Raw genomic sequence first — 21928 nt, 5'->3', positions numbered from 1 at the left:
CAGTTGTTGCCAAGACATTGGTCAAATGGTAATTTGAGCAGTTTATTCAAGACTAAGATTGGGCAGATATAAGCCAATCTCCCTGCTTGACTCGAACGCATTTGTAAACTTCGCCTGTGATGTGCTTCATAATTTACACGGTCGCGAACTCGGTAATTTGTGAAGCTTTCATTACATCAGATGATTCATGAGAGCTTGCGGCAATACCAAGCATGGCTCCAAGCGCGCCTAAATATGCATCACCAGTGCTTTATTTCACCTCATATTGTTCGATCACTGAGTCCGAGAATTCGGCATGCGATATGCCGGCTGGTGGCACTCGGTGTCAATGTGTAATACACCAATGCGCAGTGACGAAAAATCAGCGCACATATTCGGTCTCGCATTTTGGGGGCTGACAGACAGCCTCTGCAGGATGAACTTAGCTGGATAGTCCGCTGAAAATGCACAAAATGCTCATCCGCAGATTCAAGGTGAGAGATGTCCTTGCCCGCAAAGTTTTCATTCCTCTCATATCGATGATGTGAGCAGAGCTAACTAGGCCTAGCCACAACCACGATCCCCGAGCTCGGCCGCTACGCTCGACGTTACAAAAAACAGTGACCAATTACGAAAACTAAAAATGGGTGACGATGGTTTCCATCAGAAAGTGCAACAAAAGTGGCGCTCACATACCCTTGTGAATGAACTTCTGCTTGCGGCGTTCAAACTATGGCACAATTCTAAATGAGCTTTCATCAGTGCACACACGTCACTAAATGGCATGATTTTTGACAGCCATAACCCCGGGATGTGCAATAGAGCGAGCAGCAGACGATGCTTTCTCAGTGAGGAATCCTCAAGCAACAGCCAATTGGAGGCTTTGAGAAGACCTTATGACATTTGTTTTTGTGCACTTGTTTTTGAAGGAAGGAGCCAGCTGACGCAGAAAATTTGAACTCGCAGAAATGTTCTTTCCGACAAGCCCAAAGCGGCGGGGCCCGGCATCGCCATTGCATAGCTATGATGTTTTCAAAATAGGTGTTTTGTTGCCATTTCTGTAATTATTTTCACCACTTTGGCACACGCAACAAATTTTAATGCACTTTTACACAATTTTCAGAAAACATAATTCAGAATTGAATAGAAAAAGGCATGTGAGAACTGAAAATGTGATTTTGAAAAAAAAATCTTGTTGTTTGCCATTTTTTCGTAATATGAAAGGTGCGTCCGCCTTAAGGATTAGCTTATTTCAACAAGTGCACTGCTTCCTCAGTTTCCAAGTGGTGTTTCATAATTGAACTTTTCGTTATATACTTATACAGGGGTGGAATCGGGCTTGAGCTTTTTGGAGCAGTTTTGGGAGCAGGAATAATGCGGGTTTGGAGCAGCTTTGGCGCAGTAAAAAGAGAGTTTTGGAGCAGCTCTGGAGTACCAAAAGGTGTGTTTTGGAGCATCAGAACTTAGTTTTCGAGCAGATTTCTCTGGCCACACATTGCTGTTTATTAGAACTTTTGCTTTCTGGTGAACACAAAAAAATTCAGTGGGTTTTACTAAGCATGCAATGCTAATGAAGTGACCAGACTTACCTCAAATTGATATATATATATATAACCTTAAAGCATCAAAGCTGAAAGCACTGCAACTCAAAGAGAGCGGCACAATGGACAGCTAAAAAACCTCAGATTAAAGTTTTATTGTTAAAATGTTGCAATGTTCAAAATGTGATTAAAAACGCTGCATCTAACATGAACAGCAACTGAGGGCTAAAGATGAGCTAATGTAATAAAACTTATCTTCATACAACCAATAGGGCCCTATAAAAATAAATGTAAAATCTTATGTTCCAGTCATTGAAGTGCCACAGGCGACATTAGAACTGCGAGAAAATTTAGATGCGCTCGCCGCGCCATTGCTAGGCAATTCAGTAAAAAAAGAATTCATTATGACAGGAATTATATAGACACCTGACGAGTTTTCACTGTCACCGCCATGTTCTGCCCATATTAAAGGTTGGTAGATTTGGGTGCACGTTAATGAACCCCAGGTGGTCGAAATTTCTGGAGCCCTCTACTACGGCGTCTCTCATAATCATATGGTGGTTTTCGGACGTTAAACCCCACATATCATCAAACAACAAGTTGGTAACATTCCCTGCGCATCGCAGGTTCCACCGGCGCATAAAATTGCGCAAACTGGGGTGATGAGCGCTGCTCAAGCAGAGATTATGAACGAGGCGGCCGATCTCCGTCACTCGAATGGCGCAGGCGATAGCATCCTACCGCTTGTTAGACCTGCTGTAGAATGCTCAAACAGAGAGGAAACACGCCGCCCGTCTTGAACGAGCATGAAAAGACGCGGGAGAAGGGGAGGGGGGTTACTCGAGCAGTAACTGTGCACTTTAATTCAAGGGTGTGGTTGCAATAGCTGGTGCACGCGCTATCAGCAAGCATCAGCGCACGGCTTGTACACCGTTCTACGTAGTGCGCTCTAAACGGGAAGAGAATGCGTGGTAAGAGCATTTCTCCCTGAAGTGACCATACTTAATCTCTAACGATGTCGGACTCAAAACAGTTGGATGTCAGTCTTCGTATTGGCACGGGGTGGTGATATTGACGGAAGTAGCAGCTGCTGTTTTCATAAGTGAACTTTTAATTTGGGCGAGCCTGTGCCCGAAAAACAAAACCTCACTATGCTGTAGACTGATAGCAGCAAACAGCGTCGGCCAATGATAATCTGCCAAGCTACGAAATGCGTCGGCAATTATACATGTACCATCGAAGAATACAGCGTTATTGCTAGCAGCTGTGTAAGTTTCAAAACATCCTCCCATCCTTATTTTGTGTGATCTTACATATTTAGAGTTGACGTCTGCAAGCATTCTTTCTTGGTGAAGACAACTGAAGGCTGGAATAAACTAAGCCCGGAAATCTTTGGTGGTGCCATTTGGCTCGAGAACTTTGACGAAAAACTGCAGTCAGTGGGTGTATAATATTGATATTCTTATGTATAACTGCAGTGCTACTGTTTTGTATAAGTGTTTTTCGTGCTGTGTATATCTGAATTTTTAGTTTGCACTGAGCTGTTCGTGCTATGCTGTTTGTACATTTTTATGCTGTTCTTGTTTACCGTATTTACTATTATACCATGCATTTACTTTATACCATGCACTCGATTGTAACGCACACCCGGTTTCGACGACGAAAAAAGAAAAAGTAAGACATCGATTGCAACGCGCACCCATTTTTCTCGTTGGCGCGCACGATCACACCACTCGAAAAAACGACTCCTTTCGGGAGCGTCTTCCATTTAAATATGAGGTACGGGGGAAACTTGTGCTTATCTGACGTGTAACAGAGAATTGCCGTCACTGCAGTTTTACCATGGACTGACGTGAGCCCGCGAACTTGCTTCGCCCTCTTCTTCTCGACGGTTGTGGTGCTAGGCATGTCCAAGTAAAGAGGCGTCTGATCGGCATTCCCGATTTTCCCAAGCAGATAGCCGTTGTTGGGCCGCAAGTTTAGGACGAACCTCTGAAAACTGTGAAGCTTTTCATCGTACTCCTCTCGAAACTTTTCACATATGCCCGTTCGCCTTCGGAGGGAAAAGCTTTTCCTCTTCATAAAGTTAGTTGGCCAGCACCTGCTCGCTTTAAACTGGCTCCGCATTAGCCCTTTTCTATTCTAAGGCTAACTGGATAGCCCGCACTTGGAGCAGTTTTGTCGTCACGGGCCGCTGTGCCGCTCGCTGCTCAAGCACATACTCGCCGAGCAGCTCTTCAATTTGCGGAAACCGACCCTGCTGTGGTCCACTGAAGCCTTTGCGTGAAGCTTTGCTGTCGACAATCTTATGCTTTTGTTTCTGCCAGTCCTGCACGCATGTTTCGGGAACTCCGAACAACCGCGATGCGGCCCATTTCCGTCCGTTTCTACACACGCGATGACTTTTTTTTTAAAAGCAGCATCGTGATGCATTCGAGTTTTTGAAGTCGGTCCTTCCATATCGTCGACGCTAATGCACTACAAGATGACGAACTCCTCAGCACACGTACGAAGTGCCGCACATGGGAAACATATAGGCAGAAATGACCGATGCCCTATGCGGACGCACATAGAGGGCAGCCATTTTGAATATGCCAATGGCAATAAAATGACCGTATTCAGTTTTTCTTTTTTTTTAATACTCGATTCTAACGCGCATGCAATTTATGAACTCGCTTAACCAGAAAAAAGGTGTGCGTTAGATTCGAGTAATTACGGTACATTTTCAGTATTGTAAACTGTCCCATCCTGTAACAGTCCAACAGGGCTAACAGTATTGAAAATACAATAATATAAATAAAACTCTAATATAAGCGTTGTGCGCGTAATTTCACAGGAAGGTTCTGAGATTATCTAGATGGTTCCCAGTCATTCGGGTACGGTTCGCGCAAGGCAGCGTTACACTCGTAATAGTGCGGTAATAAAAATAGAAAAGAGTGCGTGCGACATTATCATTACAACATTACAAATTGTTGCCATTGTGGTCATCGCTTTACTGGTGAAATTGATTTTTATTTTTTTCAGTTTATATAGTTCGACGGTTTCCATCGCAGAGCGGGTGGGGTGCTCGGCGGTTTCTCGGCAACGGTACGGCGAGTTTTTCGCAACACTACCGCCATCTTCATAATTTGACTAATAGCTTTGCTGTTAGAACATATATAGGGTCGCATAATGAGGTATGCACACAAACACCACCTTAACAAGATTCATGCATTCTGTTCACGTGGTGCAAGATTTATGCATAAACCAAAATACGACGTGACCGAACTAATTTGATGTGGATGTAGTTGCGTCCTTTGAGCAGCTCACGTGTGTTGCTCGGTCGATAATAAAACTCGACTCGGTGTTGCGCATGCAAATCGCTGTATAGGCACAGCAGGTCAGATTGGTGCATAATTGCACAATTGGCGCAACACTTCCACTCCTGCTTATAGACGTTCGAGTTCCTTTCACTGAGGGATGAACAAGGTTGCAAATTTCAAGCACAAGACCAATGATCTTAGAAAGAGTTGTTCCACTTAAGTGATCTCTGTTTAATGATAGTCCACTGTATCTACCACACCACTGCTAACTCGATTAAGGGTAGTTGCACTTAAGAGCCGATAATCAGCCTTAAAGGCCGATAATCAAGCTTTCGCTGACAATCTTTTCTCGTTCCTCCTGACATTAGTGCACAACTATTTGAAAGCTTTCATAGCTGAATGCCACTATCAACTTCAAAATTACAATCCTGCATAAAAAAACAATACTACTACTACTCCTGCCCTTTTAATCAAGGTGAATTCAAACGATATTTCATGCCTTGTGATGGAGGAGCAATATTTTTTGTTCTGCCTTGGTTATCATTACAATTACTTTTTTCCTTCTGACATAAACAGATACCACGTGTTGTGAGACAAGTTTTGTCGTAATACTTGCATGAGAAAAATTCAATAAACTAAAGTTTGAAGTATCAACAAGGACATTATCTAAATGTGGTTCAACAGCCCACAAGTTTGCTAATAAATTGCCTCAAGCAATGATTTACACACTCAAACCTTGTTATAACGAAGTTGAATGGGATCCACAATTATTTCGTGATATCTATTATGACAGGTTGTGGCAATGTATGCTCAGATGAGCGCACACCTCTAAGCATGCAAAGAAAGAAACCGCCTTGCGGCCCGATGTACCGCTATGCGACCGTGCGTGCCATGAAAAATAAACCCAGTTAAATCTCAATAATTCGAACTTTTGGGTAATACGAACTCACGCTGAGGTCCCGTCAAAGCTATGTGTATTCAAATGGGTGAAAACGCCCTGTAATTCGAACACGCAAGCACTTGGGATGGTTAATTCGAACATACCACGCTCCGAAAATGCTCCCAGCACCATGCCCAATCCTGCGGCGACATCTCTCAACGCTGCCCGCAAAAAAGGAAAAGAAGAAAAGGAAACAAAATACTGTGGTGGATTGTTTGCTCTCTCTCAAATGCAGATCTGCGACGCGCCTGTTCTACACTTCTTCCTTTTCCATCTCTGCACACAGAGACCCTTCTCCTTTCAAGGCCGCACACGCAGAGAGAGGGGAAAAGAAAAGAAAGCTGTCACGGAGAGTCCTCCTTTCTCAGTGCAGAGTAAGCAGCCATGGTAGCAGCGGAGACGCAGTCATTGTTGTCGTGAGAGGGAAATCCCTTTGCACCGCGGCGCCGCTTTTCGGTCATGTGACCCGCTGAGTGCTTCCTCAATCGCCTCCACTGGCTGTGTGAGAAGGACAACTCTCTCGGCCGCGCGGGGCATGACTGTAGGTCGGCACGGGAGTTTTGAAAGAGCCGCACCGAACGAGTGTCAAACTACGCAGAAAACGCTATACTTAATACACTATGGTTGTTTTTTTTTTTTTTTTGTATAGACCATTTTATAGACTACTTTAGTTCGTTATATCCATTCACCTGTCAATTTTAGTTCGTTACAACGAGGTTCAAAATGCATGGTTCTCAATGAAGTTTTCAATGGGAATTGCATTTACTTCGTTATATCCATTATTTTGTTATATCCCGTTATGTTATAACAAGGTTTGAGTGTACTTTAAACACACCACGAACATTTTCAATTAATTCTGTGGGTTTTACACTGCTGTGCATGTTCTAATTAATTAGCTGATTAGGCCTTAAACAAAGAAGTTGCTGTTATGATACTTTTGAAGTTACTTATAGAAAAAAATTTAAATACTTGAAATCAGCCCACAAATATCATAAGCTCAGCAAGTTCTATCAAAATTGATCAAGATTGTAAAAAAAAAAGTAGTGCGTCTTCTCTTATGTAATGAAGGTATTCTGTAATAAGACAGACTTAAAGGTACTGCTGAGACAATTTATGGTGGCGACTGAAGTTTAGGACACCATACCAGATGTTGCTTGAACTTTCAGACATAATACAAGCCCAATGCTGCAAGACAGAAACATGGTCACAGTGAAAAAGGGCACCATAATTGGAGTTGCCTTCTAGCTTTCGTGCAATTTGAAACCGAAATTTTTTGCTCTCGTAGCGGCTACAGGACGTGTTTTGACATCACATGTTCATCAGACCGAGTGGCAAACAACATCGTAGCACTCTGGACAATACCTGAGGCATTGACTGCAAGTTGTGGCCGCAGAATGTACACAACACTTTAGTTTGCAGTGATTTTTGAAAATGTGTTCAGCCTTCATTTCTTTCAGTAAAATACATCCTTGTTTTGAACAGTTGTAAAAAATTTGAAGCTCCTAATCAACATTTTGAATTTTGATTACAGCAGCTTACGAGGGTTTAACATCTTTTGTTAAACAAAATAAAATTCCTGTAACATTTTTAAGCAATGTGTCAAAAAAATAAACCAGCTTCACACAAGTAGTTCCAAACCTGAATAAAGTGAGAAGCTGAGCAGTCTACTTTGTTTCTATTTCTTTCTTTTTGTATTTTTCAATTTTTGTAGTGTTTCCCTCTTTTATTTCTAGTTTTCTACAATTGTTTTCTTTCTTTTTCTCTCTTCCTAGTTATCACTTGCTTCCTTTTTTTTACAATTTTTATGTGTAGCTTTATTCAATGTACACTGCATTTAAATTGTCATCAAGATGCTCAAAGAGCAAAAAAACATGACTTCCCTTTGGCACACGATGGCTAGGCTAAATGTGGTGTTGCCTGCGTTACGCCTAGGGCGGAAACGGAACAGCCTAAATAGAATATCGAGCAATTTTTGAAGCAGCAAAATGTTACTTTTGCAGCACTCAAATTCAAATTTGAAGCAGGTTACAGGAAAAAAGACATTCAATTTTTTTATCACAAAAGACTAATTTTCAAGCAGTATGAAAATGAAAGCTCAAATTTCAAAAGAAAAACATGTACAAACCTCTCCACATCACCTAACCTGTGCACTGAATATGAGCACCGCTATTTCAATAAAAATAAAAGCAATACTTTATACCACCCCACTCGGCAAACAACGATTAAGTCCACATTAGCATTTACCATGCCTGTCAAACCCTTTGACAGACTCTGAGGATTAAAATGTGTAACGTTTTTTTTTTTTAGTTTTGTATAACTTTCTTTAGGGCTGCAGAAATATCATACAGTACTTCAAATGATTGCCAGCAATTTTCAGGACATCAGTGATCCTATTAGTACTCGCAATTATGTGACGTACACACGCATGCGTAACTGAACAAACTGTGTTCTGTCCCCTGACTAGTGTTAACAGCCCCTTCCAAATCTTGTAACACTTTTTTGCAGGCCACCAGTGTACTGTGGCAAAGGTAGCTTATGCGGCATTCTGCACGAGTTAAGACAAGGTCAAAATATTTTCGAACCGCACCCTCCCCCCCCCCCCCCCCTTTTATGTTTCCATAATGGGTTTAGGTGCCGGGCACAACTGCTTAGCTCTCTGGCAAGGCACCAGATAAAGTAGCAATGGCATGCGCCCTTTGGCCTGACAACAGCCCTGGATGTCTATCGCAGGTGCCCTTGCTATGTCAACCATAGTGGTCGCCGACATGGCCAGGGTTCGAAGCATGTCAAGCTTGCTCTGCTCCCACACAGTAGCCGCGACATACGCTTTCAGCTTTAGTGCCTACTTTCTGACTTAGATATTCACACTTCCCGCGAGGTGTTGCTGGCTATGGCATCGCATTTTACCTTGAAGTTGCGTCGTCCTGGCAACAGATATCTGCTGCTGTCAGCGAAGCAATGGGCGCACGTCATTATTTACGCCGCAGTTTGGGGTTAGGGTCTGCACGCCTAGATCCCTGGATTGACTGATAACGCAAACGTAACGTTGACAGAAACTACAGGTACCCAACGTGGCCTCCATTTCTCAATGAAGTTAGCTCAGGCTGGTCGGGCATTTTGGTGCAGCATGGGGCAATTTTGGCAAATTTCGTGGTTCTGGCACAGCTCGGCACAAAAATGGAGATTTGTATCAAATTGGTGCAATTGGCACCCCTGTTGCACCCCTGCTAGGGATGACGACAAGATACCACAGCCTGGCCCCCTAGACCGCTCTGAATGTCTATCACATCTGCCGTTGCTACGTCAACCAACGTGGCCGCCGGCAACGCTGGCGTTTTCAGCATGTCGCGTTTGCTCGCACACAGTAGCCGCAGCATGCGCTTCCAATTTTAGTTCCTACTTTATGACTAAGATATTCACACTTCTCGCGAAGTGTTGCTAGGCATGGCGATACATTTTACCTCGAATTCGCATCATCCTGGCAATAAATATCCACTGCCGTCAGAGGAGCAATGGGCACACGGCGTTGTTATTTTGTCTGGTCAATCGCATTTTGCGAGTGTCCTGGCCTAATCAGTATATACCTTAGACCACAGTTTAGGATAGGGTTTGCGCGCCTAGATCCCTGGATTGACTGATGACGCAAGCGTAACAATGCAAACTACAGGTGGCGAACATGACCTCTATTTCTCGTTGAAGTTGGCTCAGGCTGGTTGGGCACATTGGTGCTGCGTGGCACAATTTCGGCAAATTTCATGGTTTTCGCGCAGCTCGGCACGAAAATAAGAATTGTATCAAATTGGCGCAATCGGTGCCACTGTTGTGCTCTGCTAGAGACGACGACAGGATAGCACAGCCTGGCCCATTAGACTGCTCCGCACTCAGAGGACGAGGCTTAAAAAAGTTCCTTAGTTTAAAATGTACTTGAACAATGAATAAATGGGAAGGCCTAGATCTCACCTTAGCAGCTAAAATGGCTGTCCACAATGTCTGCCCTCAATGTCACCCACCTGTTGTCCATGGACCTCCAGCAGCTCAATTTTTTTGCAGAAGGCATCGGTTTCTTCCCGCAGACTCTTCTCACGATCAGCGATCGATTGGATTTGCTGTTGCAGCTTCTCCGAAAGCTCGTGCCTCAGACGACCCTACATTGCACCCAACTGATATCAGACACAAGACAAAGCCACACTTCACTATGGCGAGGAAACATCAAAAGCAAAAAATGTTCCCCCTGTATAAATCTACTTAACTCCTTTTAAAAGCAGCATTTAAACAGACACAAATTCAAGATAAAAACTAAACTAATAGCAATTAAAAGCACTGCATTGAAAAAATGCCTACAACACAAGTCTGGCCTCACAGCAAAAAGTAATTCATTACATTCTACTCTGAATAATGCTCAGAATGTGAAGCAGCACAAAACAAAAGCATGTGCTAAGGCTGGACTAGCTCATTATTCATTGAAGTCTGCACAGATTGCATAGAAGCATGTGATTATACATTTGTGCAATTCTGAGGTTTCATCTAACGTGTAAGATAAGCACGCACAGCTGTGTCTTATGCGTGCATGTGATATCATGACATCGCTGACTGATCAGCCTTCCACGACAGCTTGCAGGCACAAAGCACTGAACAATGCAGCCCTGTTTCGTTTGTTAAGTTGATGGTGACTGCAGTTTTGTCAAGTTGTTTAGGACAGCTTTTTTCTGAAGCTCCTCTATCTTGTATTCGTTATTTTTTTTACTTCTTATCTACAGAATACCGCAGGCTGAAAAAGGGGCCTGTTTTGTTCCCAATTCAGCCCCCTTATGGCATTTTGTAGTTTCGCGATGGCAACATTCATAGTGCATTACGATGCCTTAAAGTTAAGAAAAGAGACTGCAGCAAGGGGCTGTGCCAGTTTGGAGTTGCATTAATGTGTCAGCATTAGCTACAAGGTTCTGTCTGTGAATGATTACATTATAGCACAAGGAACTATGACCATGTAAGGTATCATGACAACATCTATTTTTAGATACTTTTTGAAGAAAACGACAGCTCGAGTGGTTGGCTGGGCACTCTAGACAAGTCTGATTATATCTGTATGGGCATTGGCGTGCAAGAGCAGTTCCAGAGGTCTCTAGTCATCCAAGTCGCAGTACGGATATCAAACATTGCCCATGCAGCAAGTTTTTGAAAGTGCGGCAAGTGCGTAGACCTTCTAAATGGCAACACCCCTCCCCCCCCCCCCCCCCCCATTAGCACTACTCCCAGGTGACATCAAGCCTTATTATTTGGTACAGTTAAACCTGCTTAAATGAACCACCTTCATATAACAATTTTTTTGACATCACGAAGTTGTTTTTATTCTCCGCTGTTACTCCATAGAAGCACATGTATTTGTGACCTCTTGCAACAAAGTAACAGAGGAAGGCATCCTTGATAAAATGAATTTTTGCCACAAACAACTAAGAATTTTGCCCGGATTTTGTCGTTTTGGCAGGAGCATGCATGTTAGCCGGTGGTGTGCTAGTGGCCCTGACAACTCACAGCAAGAGGGAGCATTTGTTATTGCGCACGGGTGTGCATGAGGTGGGAAGGTGGGCCTACACCAAGCTCTCCTTACATACATTTAATTAAAAAAAAAAAGGTGGGCCTATGCCCCACATGCCATGCTGCCGTTCTTGCCGCCGAAGGCGCATGCTCGAATGTGCCCTCCTCCTCCCTCCCTTCAAACCAACAAAAAAAAAAGAAAACTATTTTTGCATTGGCAGTGCCACATTTTTTGTTAGCATCACCAATGTGGGGCGGCGCTGCATATGTAGGGCGCTTTTCCGAATAGTTTGCTGTGATATCCGTGTGGTACGTACGCCTTTGGTTTTCGATTCCCTGCATGCGTGCCTGGTTTCACTGCACGCGCATGCTGTGGCCCTTGATGATGGTCAACTTTGCTTTTCTTTATAGTTTCTTTTATTGTAATGGCAATTGTATGGACACTCTCGGCTGTATTTTGCCGCCGTCGTTAGCGTCGACGACTGCCATCATTCACCGTATATGTAAACGTACATATATATACATTGTTACGTTTTAAAGAGACCGGTAGAGATTGAAAGGGGCCGTTTATTAGGTCATGAGGGGCAGCTCAGAAGCGGCCGACTTAGAGATCCTTCTGATCCTCTTCTTCCTTTCTCGCTCCGGGAGACAAGTGGGTTCACTGTATACGCTTCATTGTCTTCGTGCATGTGCGCAACATTCCTCTCCGCGCAGACGAAGGCCGCCGGACGAGTCAGTCGAGTTGTCGTGGCGTGTACAGTTTCAGGCGGGCAACATGTATAACTTGAGTTTTGGCAGCTCGTCGACCACTCGCCGTGATATGAGCTATTACATAGTTGACCTCTGTAAGTCTGTCGACAATGACAAAAGGTCTATCGTAAGTGGCCAAAAATTTTTGGCATAACCCGCGCTTGCGCATCGGAGTCCACAACCACACCAGATCACCACGGCGATAAATCACTGGTCGATGGTGATTGTCATAGCGTGCTTTCGCTTTGTCTTGCGATGCCAATGTGCGTAGTCGAGCTATGCGACACGCCTCTTCGGCGAGGCAGAGAGGCTTGGCAACAGTGACGTTGTCGTGATCACAGAAAGGTAATATTGTGTCGATTGTGTGCCGGGGCGAACGTGCATAAAGCAAAAAGAAAGGGCTATAACCTGTAATCTCATGCTTCGCGGTGTTGAACGCGTAAGTAATGAACGGGAGTACGTCATTCCAGTTCTTGTGGTTGCATGAGACCTACATAGACAACATGTTGATAATGGTGCGGTGGGTACGCTCCGCCAGCCCATTAGTTTGGGGGTGGTATGGTGTCGAGTGACGCAGGCGGGATTCACACAAACGGAGTAGCTCCTCCACGACATCCGCTGTGAATTGTCGTCCACGATTTCTGATAATCAGGCGAGGTGGCCCGTGTCAAAGGATGACCTACTGTAGCAAAAACGACGAGACTTCACTGGCAGTTAGTTGTGGAGGGTACGGCCGCCGTCTCGCAGTAGCGTGTGTGGTAATCGACGCAAACAATTATCGATCGATTGCCCTTAGCCGATTTCGGGAATGGGCCCAGAAAGTCAATGCCCACTTGTTCGAAAGGTGCGCTTGGAGTAGGCATCGGCTGTAGAAGACCAGCTGGACCAGTTGATGGACGTTTGTGACGCTGACATTGCATGCAGCTTGCCACATAACTCTCAACAGACTTCTGCATACCCGGCCAATAAAAGCGCTCTTTAGTCCGGCGAAGCGTCCGCGCCAAACCTAAATGTCCAGATGTAGGGTTGTCGTGCATGACACTCAAAATAACTGTTCGTAAGCTTTCCGGGACCACTAGAAGGAAATGCGCGCCACTGCTGGAGAGGTCCCTTTTGAACAACAGTCCATCACGCATGCAGAAACAGCATGCAATAGTGGAAGCGGATGCATCGGCGAATAGTAGTGCTAGTTTAGCGTCTTTCCGCTGTTCTGCTCTGAAACTGGGGTAGTCCGGGAATGTAGGAGACACAGACACTACAAGCTGGTCAAGGTCATCGGATTCACAGTCCGTAGCGCTGAGTGGCATACGTGAAAGACAGTCCGCATCAGCATGTCGACGACCACTCTTGTAAGCGAAGGTAAAACTGTATTCTTGTAGCCGGAGTGCCCAGTGCGCAAGGCGGCCGGCCACAAGGGTCACGAAGGTTGACAAGCCAACACAACGAGTGGTGGTCGGTTACGACTGTGAATGGGCGTTCGTACAGGTAAGACCTAAACCGCTCAATTGCAAATATTACCGCGAGGCATTCTTGTTCCGTGACAGTGTAGTTTCGTTCCGGCCTGCGTAGGGAGTGACTTGCGTAAGCGATGACGTGTTCACGGTCGCCATAACGTTGTACTAGGACGGCTCCAATACCTATACCACTAGCATCCATATGAAGCTCTGTCGGAGCAAAAGGACTGAAGTGCTGAAGGACGGGTCGTGACGTCAGCAACAACTTCAATTGATGGAATGAAGAATCGCACTCCGGAGTCCACTCAAAAGAATTGTCCTTTCGTAAGAGGCATGTGAGAGGATACGCAACGTCTGCAAACTTCAGAATAAAGCGGCGGAAGTACGAACAAAGCCCAAAAAAACTACGAAGCTCCTTGACGGAACGCGGTGCATTGAACGCCTCAACTGCTGCTGTCTTCTGGGGGTCAGGGCGGATGCCATCCTGGTCAACGAGATGCCCGAGCACAAGCGTCTGGTGGTCTCAGAAGTGGCATTTCTTAGAGTTTAAAACTAGGCCAGCGTTTCAGATGCAGTTCAAAACAGTATCCAGACGAGAGTTGTGTTCACTGAACGTGCGGCCAAAGATGACAACGTCGTCGAGGTAGCACATGCAGATGTTCCACTTCAAGCCACGCAGAAATGTGTCCATAAGCCTCTCGAACGTTGCCAGTGCATTGCATAGTCCAAATGGCATCACGTTGAATTCAAAGAGCCCATCAGGGGTTACAAAGGCAGTCTTTTCCTTGTCCTCTGGGTGCATCGAAATTTGCCAATTACCGGATCGTAAGTCTACGAAGGAAAAATAAGAGGCCGAATGTAAGCAATCTATTGCGTCCTCTATACGGGGCAGCGGGTATACGTGCTTTTTAGTTAAGGCATTCAGTCGACGACAGTCGACGCAAAATCTCCAAGATCCATCTTTTTTTCTTAACAAGGATTACCGGTGCTGCCCATGGACTGGCTGACTCCTGTACCACTCCCTTTTGCATCATTTCCTGCACTTTGTCGTTGATAATTTGTCTTTCTGACGGGGAAACACGATATGGCGTTTGGTGAATCGGACTTGCCGTGCCAGTGTTGATGGTATGGGGCGTCCGAGACAGGGGAAGAGGGATTACTTTGCCCTTCTGCGCAATGTCAAATACCGAAACATGCTTCAACAGCACATTCATTAAAGGTCGGCGCACGCTTGAGCTAAGCGACTTATTTATCGTTGCCATAAGCGCCCCGTCCAAATTGTGACAGCCAGTTCCGTCACGTTCTTCCGGCACGTCTGTGAGCTTGACCACTGATAAGGTCGCATGTTCTTTGCTGACCGAAGCTAATTTCAAACCATTGGGTAGTGTCATGGGCTCAGAGGAACAGTTTACAGTCCATAGGCCAGTTCGTCCGCCATCGATCGACACCACACAGTGGGGAACCAACACATTCTTCTTCACGCAGTTTATCTGCATTGGTTCTACGCTCGCATCAAAGCTGTCAGAATATGCGCTGCGACAAACAACATGAACACGTACGGTAGACAACGCAAGTATGAACGTATCGCCACAGACACACAGCGTAGTTTGGTCATCCGCTGGAGTTTCCAGAAGTTCTGACGGCATTTGGCCACTCACAAAGACTTTCCCCGTGCGACAGTCTACAGTGGCACCACATTCTCGCAAGAAGTCCATGTCGAGAATGACGTCATGTGTCGACCAAGGAATAATCGCAAACTCTGTCGTTATCATAAGGCATCCCAAATACTTCAGTACTACACATACCAATAGGGCGCAACGGCTCTCCACTCACTCCACAGAACGTCGAATTTCATCCCAGGTAAAAACAACTTTCCGCCCTAACACGTCTTTACCACGGAAATCGTTGCACCTGTGTCCACCAAGGCCATCACAGGCACATAATCCACCAAAACACGCTGTTTGTTTTTAAACATACACACAGGAGGTATTTCTGTCAGTAGCACGTTTTCAGCGACCTCGCCCTCATTGGCCGCGCTGGCTAGTTTTCCGGTGGCAAAGAGGGCGCTTTGCGATACAGCAGTGAAGGAGAACGATGAGCACGAGGTCGCGGTGGGGGCGTTAAACTCCTGTCAGATGCCGGGGAGTGGTTGCGAAAGTTGCTGGGCCAATATTTGTCATCAGGTGGTATGTGGGCCGGCCACGGAATACCATGAGACTGTTTGAAGGGTCGTGAAAAGTCAGATGGTTGGGGATACCAAGGAGTCACCCGACGGTTGCAAAGCCGCGATATGTGGCCTGGCACACCGCAGGAATAGCACACCGGCCCAGGTTGAAACGTTGGTCGCTCGTCGATGAATCAAGCGTCATCATTTGTTCTTGAGTAACGGATGTACTGGTATGGTACGTCGTAACGAGGCGTCGGGTGTCGAAGAGGCATGCGCTGAGAACGTCGGTCATACCGCGACGCAGGAAATCTGATTGTCATCCTTGACTGTGGGGCTGGGCTGTACTCCACAGTTTCCGCGCTCATCGTCGGTTGCCATAGGGTCAAAAAGAAAGCACATCCTTAGCCTCACGTGGCAGACACAACTCGGGATGGTCAGCTGTCGAACATGACATTTTTCGGTGGGACAGTTCCTCGCGAATAGTCTGTCGAATGGTAGAAAAGAGGTCGAGGCCAGGATTCATGTCCACACTGGCAACAGTTGTAATGTTAGCCAGCCGACTAAACTTGGGCGCGATTCGACGCATCTTGAGTGTTTCAAATGTTCGGCAATGCTGAATGACGTCGGACACGGAACTGAGGCTTTATTTCCCAATTAGAAAATTATACACGTCCTCAGCAATCCCTTTGAGTAGATGACCAACTTTGTATTCTTCCGACATGGTAGCACAGACCACCTTGCACAGCCTTAACACTTCTATGTAAGTGGTGCATGTCTCACCTGATAGCTGTGCTCGCTGCGACAGTGTTTGCTCAGACCACTTCTTTCTAGCAACAGAGTCGCCGAAACACGCCCCGAGCTCTTCAACAAAAAGGTCCCACGTCGTGAGTGCGTCCTGGTGGTTCTCGTACCATACCAGTGCAGTGTCGGTCAGGGAGAACACTATATTGGCTAGCATAGCGGCTGCATCCCAACCGTTGGACTTGCCCACACGTTTGTACTTGGGGAGCCAGGCGTCGACATCTTCTTCAGCTTTTCCTCTAAAGGGCGGTGGAACTCGGTAGTATGGAAGCGGACCAGACGGTGCTGTCCTGGGAACGCCTGCTTCTTCGGGCATGTCGAAGTCACTCACGGCAGATGGTGGAAGATGGGCAAGTCGACGGCTTCGAATGAAGCTGTGGCAGTAAACGTTCCGTAGTTGAAGCGCTTACCCAGCTCCTCCACCACTCTGTTACGTTTGAAAGAGACCGGTAAAGGTTGAAAAGGGCCGTTTATTAGGTCGGGAGGGGCAACTCAGAAGCGGCCGACTGGTTAGAGATCTTCCTGATCCTCTTCTTCCTTTCTCGCTCTGGGCGACAAGTGCGTTCACCGTATACGCTTCGTTATCTTCGTGTATGGGCGCAACAACATCAAGACACAAGAAAGATAAATAATCCAGAAAAAGACTTCGACGTGCAGAATCGAATGTCCGACTTCTTGCTTGTGAGTGCAAAGCGTTAGCCACCGAGCCACGAAGTAGCACCTCCTTCACCATTGAAACAGCAAGCTATTTATATCTTCCACTTACCGCTGGCGATACCCATATCAGGGGGACTATCGTGTTTTCATCATTACCAGCGAGCTGGCACAATGAGCGTGCGTTGCCAGATTGTCACGACACGGCGACACGCGCTCATGCGTTGATCTCCCATGCTTACACTACCCCACAGAGGCTGGGGGGGGGGGGGGGGGCGGAGTAGAAGCTCACGTGTGCACGCACTTATCTAGCGGTGGGGAAAATCGTACACCTTGGGCTTTCTACAAAACGATTCTGTTGTAGTTATCGGGCGTACTCACTGCAGAGTCTACATCTGCAAAAAGGGCACACTTTTCAGACACAGCGAAGTAACAACTGAGACACTTATTCGCATCCATCTGCACCTGTGAGTAGATTTCGTGCCTCATTTGTGCGTGAGCGATGCGGGGAACGTTTTGATCTACTTGCCATTCGTCGTGTGGCGTTCCAATTTGTTGCTATCGCATGCATTGTTTCACCTTTTGCGGCAAAGCTGTGACTTTTTTTTAAATGCAGACAACCGTGTCATCACTACTGAGGGCGCTGGTGGAAACATTCAGACAGCATGGTGACCATGATAGATCTTCGAAGGTCGACTCAACATGCGCTTCCATATTAAGCTGCGAGCTTGTGTGACTGTAGCCTTCGCAATTAGCTGATTAGCTCTATCAACAACACAAAGGCATGCTAAATGCAATGTAATGAATGCGATAGCAAAAAATTGTATAATGCTATACAAAGTAAGGCTGGCAGCCATCTCTTTTGGATTCGATATCGCGGCACTCCTACACAACGTTGACGTAAGCAAATGCGGCCGCTCCAGGGAAAAGTGTTCTTTTCACACAGTCTCTTCGTGTTCTTTTCACACAGTCTCTTCGTGTTGAAAGTGTACAGATGCTCGCCAAGGTAGCAAGCGCATCAGCAATCGTGACTGGACCCTTAAGGTCAAAGTTCACTGTAGCAACTCGAGAACCCCCTTCCCCCTCCCAGTGTTTTGTCATGCTCATTCAAAACGGGTGCTTTCCTTTCTTTGCAGCATTTGTCGGCAGTTGTAATACGTAGGAGGATGTTATCGTATGCACCGTCCGGGTGATAAAGATGGGCTGGTTTATTTGATCTTTGCTAAGCTTCAACAGCGCTCACGTGCTTCTACCCGCTCGTAAAAGTTACGATCTGCAGGGGCATGTTATCAATTCGGACTTGTTACGAAACAACGGCGATAATAAAAACCTGCAGAGTGTTCATATAATTGCTATCACAATAATAGCGCAGTCTTTAATGCTAAATAGGTCTTTTGGGTTAGCTATGCCTTCAGTTCCCTTTTTGTTTTCTTTTTATTTGTGCGTTAATATTTCAAGTTTTTGTACCAAACATGCATATAACAAATTTTTTTCATAGAAAAATCTTTCTGGGAATTTGTCAATTTAGTTATATCTGAGTTTAACTGTTTAACAATACAGTTTTTTGGTATCGGATATACTGCTAAGAGCTTAAGTGAAATTAACAAATTATGTCTTTTGGGCCCGATATCCTGCAACTCAAAAGAAGGCTGGCTAAAGGAACAAGAATCATTTCAGCTGCCGATGCAGTTATCATGCTTTCAGTTATCAAAACGCTAAGCAGAGCTTAGTAGCACAGAAAATTTACAAGCAGTCTCACGATGCTTCGAGATAGCGCAAGCCAGTTGCTGCGCCCTTCAAGCGACGCGGCCTCATTCCCAATACAAAGCCATGAACGCGATGTCGTGATGATGTTCAATCCTTTTTTTTAACCATCAGCTACTGACTAGAAGGTGAAAGTGTAACAAGGCCTAGCTGTTTCACAGTGGGCCTTCCGACACTAGGGATTCCAGTGACGGCCTCACTACTGATAGCTGCAGGTATTAAACCCGAATTGTGGCTGTTCTAATAACAAGGCATGATGTTTTAAATAATACGACATTTAAACAAAGAGCATACAAAAATTTTGAATTCACATCCTAGCACTTTTGAGTTTAAAAGGACAGGGTCTTTTAGGGGCTTTCACCGACACAAAAAGCACTACTGAACGAAGATCCATGAATGGCGTACGATTTAAAATGAAAAGTGTCAATGTGTTCCCACCGTTCATGTGTCCTTCTGTAGATGCTAAGCACGAAAAATTAGATCGTGATGTAAAGAACTAGGCATCACAGACATTCTGTCAGCACTTGAGCAGTTATTAGTGAAAATTGCTTCATGTGCTATGCAACTCTTCAAACGGGCTATCAGCAGTATTCCTGGAAGAGATGGCGTACGCCGATGAATCGCTGCCACAGTATCACGCTACCAATTGGACTAGACGACATGAGCCCCTGCGCACAGCGCGTTTCGCCATTAAGCGGACCTTAACAACTAAAGTGGTGTCAGCACTAAACATAGAATCATAGATTATTTAGAATGCACGCACGACCGCTGTTTATTCAGTGTAATAATCTTAGGTGCATGATTGTGACTTAGGTGGCCCCGAGAACAAGGTGCACATGTTTTGATGTGCCTGCATGGCTATTGCCGGTGAGTTGCTTCCAAATTTAAATACTCTACTATTTGTTCGAATATTCGAATGCTTCGAATATTCGAACGAATAGTTGAGTATTTAAATTTGTTTCGATTCGAATTTAAATTATTGAATATTTTCAAAGTATTCGCAATAAGCAAATAGGTGCATATTAGTCCATATGGAACCACCTGTAAAAGTGGTTTCACTGTACTGCAAGGGTGCTAAATCGTGAAAGCACCTAATCAACAGAAACTCGCTTTGCCGCGAGGCCCCCTTTCAATTTTAAAGGGGCGCTGCAACACTTATTGAACATGGTCAAAAAACGCTGCCGATCGGTAGTAGAGGCTACCGAGAAAACACAGGGCAAATATTATAGCGCGGCACACGGCCTGTAATTCACAATAAATTTTCAAAAATAAAATTTCTTCCCTCTACAAATGACACTACAAGCTCAAAAATCATTTGTCACAGCCAAGAAGGAATATTGGCAACTCAAATGAACATAAGAGTTCCCCGCGTCCACTGTCGATAACACAAATATTGAGTTTTTTGCAGTGCGATTGCAGTTCGCACCGCTTTGTAGAAGGGGAGCGGGTTGTCGATGTGGAGCATCTTATTTTAGTCGGCACCAGTGGTCCCGCAAGCGCGAGCTGCATTCTTGAAGTGGTTGCGTTGTGCGTGTAATGCCCATGGGCACCGCGTCTCTGCAAAATTTGTTTACATACTTCGGGCGCAGCAGCGACAAGTAGTCCCTAGATACAATGGTCATTTAATAGGTTCGAGTTAACAAGTTAACACTGGTGCCTCACCTGGAAAGAAGAAATCTGCTAGGCCGTTCGTTTTTCTTTACGGGCGGTGCATCCTACCGTGCTCCTACTGTATACCACTGGCGCTTGAACTGTTTGAACCTCAATACGCAGCTTCCTTATATTGCCGCTAGGTGCCGCATGAATCGCTGGAGTCGAGAATACGGCTCTGGTCACAGTCATTGACTGATTTGAGCATGACACGCTCGTCGTTAACGGGGTCGCCATGGAAGGCCGCCGCTTGTCCACAAGTGGATGCGCGATCACACTGAAAAGCCGCGTATTCGAAAAAAGAAAAAAAAAAAGAGGTACTCAAAGTCACGAGGTGCGTGCGACATATTTTCTTTCACTGTGCTATTCTTCCCTGCTTAGCTTCCAGCTTTTTCGTCGGGACGAGAAAAGAGAATGCAATTGCAGCATGCGACAAATTTTTGAAGCTCCGCTCGTACTAGATTGATTTTAGAAACTTTGTGGCGGTAAATTTGTGAAGGAACAAGCATGTTTACTGGCTCCACGGCTACTTGAAAAAGTGTTGCAGGGCCTCTTTAAAGAAATATGTTACCCTCAAATCAATTCTTCAATTTATTAAGCTTGTTATGGCGGCTTATATGCTCCAAGTATAAAACATTGGCCCCATATCTGCATGTCAATCAGCAAATGTCGTCAATAGACGATAGTCTTGCCTGTGGAGAGAGTGAACAAGACATTTATTTGATGTTCTGCGCAAGAAAATCGGTGAATGGTATTCTGGAGGCACTGTGTTAAAGTGCCTCGAGTGTGCAGCGAAGGCAAATGAGCGCATCCAGTCACGTCGCATGTGAGACATGAGCACCATCTGGCAGTTTTTTTGGAAAACAAAGCACGTGGCTTTGAGGCGGGTGTGCACGCTCGTCTCGGAGGCGATAAGGTGTAGAACACAAGGCGACGGGTAGGTGCCACCACCGTCTCGTCTTAGCAAAGTGTTGCATGGACAGCGCAGCATGATAAGTGCTACGGTCCTTAGAATTACTTATGTATGCCTTTTCTAGTAAAAGACGCACATGCAGAATATATACGTGTTGTTATGGTGCCCCAGATATGTGCAATAATTGCTTTTTAATTCACAATCCCACAAGCATCAACACTGAATCTTGAGCAACATTGGTGGGCGCAGCGGATGGGGTCGGCATATTGAGGTATCTACTGGTGCCGTTTCAAATACCTGGTGCCGTTAAGAGTGGACAAACAGGCAAATGTACAGACAGACAGACCAAAATTTTGCTTTGAAGGTCCCCAAGAAAGACTAAAAATTTAAAAATTTCAAAACATTAAGTATCTTACAGGTTATCACTACTGAAACTACTACTCAAGTTTGTTTCGACTTCTGTTGAATGAAAAAAAAAATG

The 21928-nt window shown here is 45.3% G+C and overlaps 1 protein-coding gene and 1 long non-coding RNA gene across 14 annotated transcripts in view; one reads left to right on the top strand and one right to left on the bottom strand.

The window, feature by feature from the left end:
* Positions 1-21928, bottom strand: part of LOC119178046 (uncharacterized) — an 831732-nt gene that overhangs the window by 429368 nt on the left and 380436 nt on the right. For all 13 annotated transcript variants that reach the window (XM_075869285.1, XM_075869292.1, XM_037429209.2 and 10 more), the window contains one exon: positions 9773-9907. In XM_075869285.1, coding sequence (XP_075725400.1) covers positions 9773-9907 — 135 coding nt within the window. The remainder of the gene's footprint in view (positions 1-9772; positions 9908-21928) is intronic.
* The window catches only part of LOC142767528 (uncharacterized), a 93889-nt gene that overhangs the window by 44292 nt on the left and 27669 nt on the right, over positions 1-21928 (top strand). The window lies entirely within an intron of this gene.

This window comes from Rhipicephalus microplus, chromosome 1, assembly GCF_043290135.1.
Source record: "Rhipicephalus microplus isolate Deutch F79 chromosome 1, USDA_Rmic, whole genome shotgun sequence".
NCBI lineage: Eukaryota > Metazoa > Arthropoda > Arachnida > Ixodida > Ixodidae > Rhipicephalus > Rhipicephalus microplus.
The sequence above is the reverse complement of the archived record's forward strand: the minus strand, read 5'-3'. Positions and strand labels throughout refer to the sequence as shown.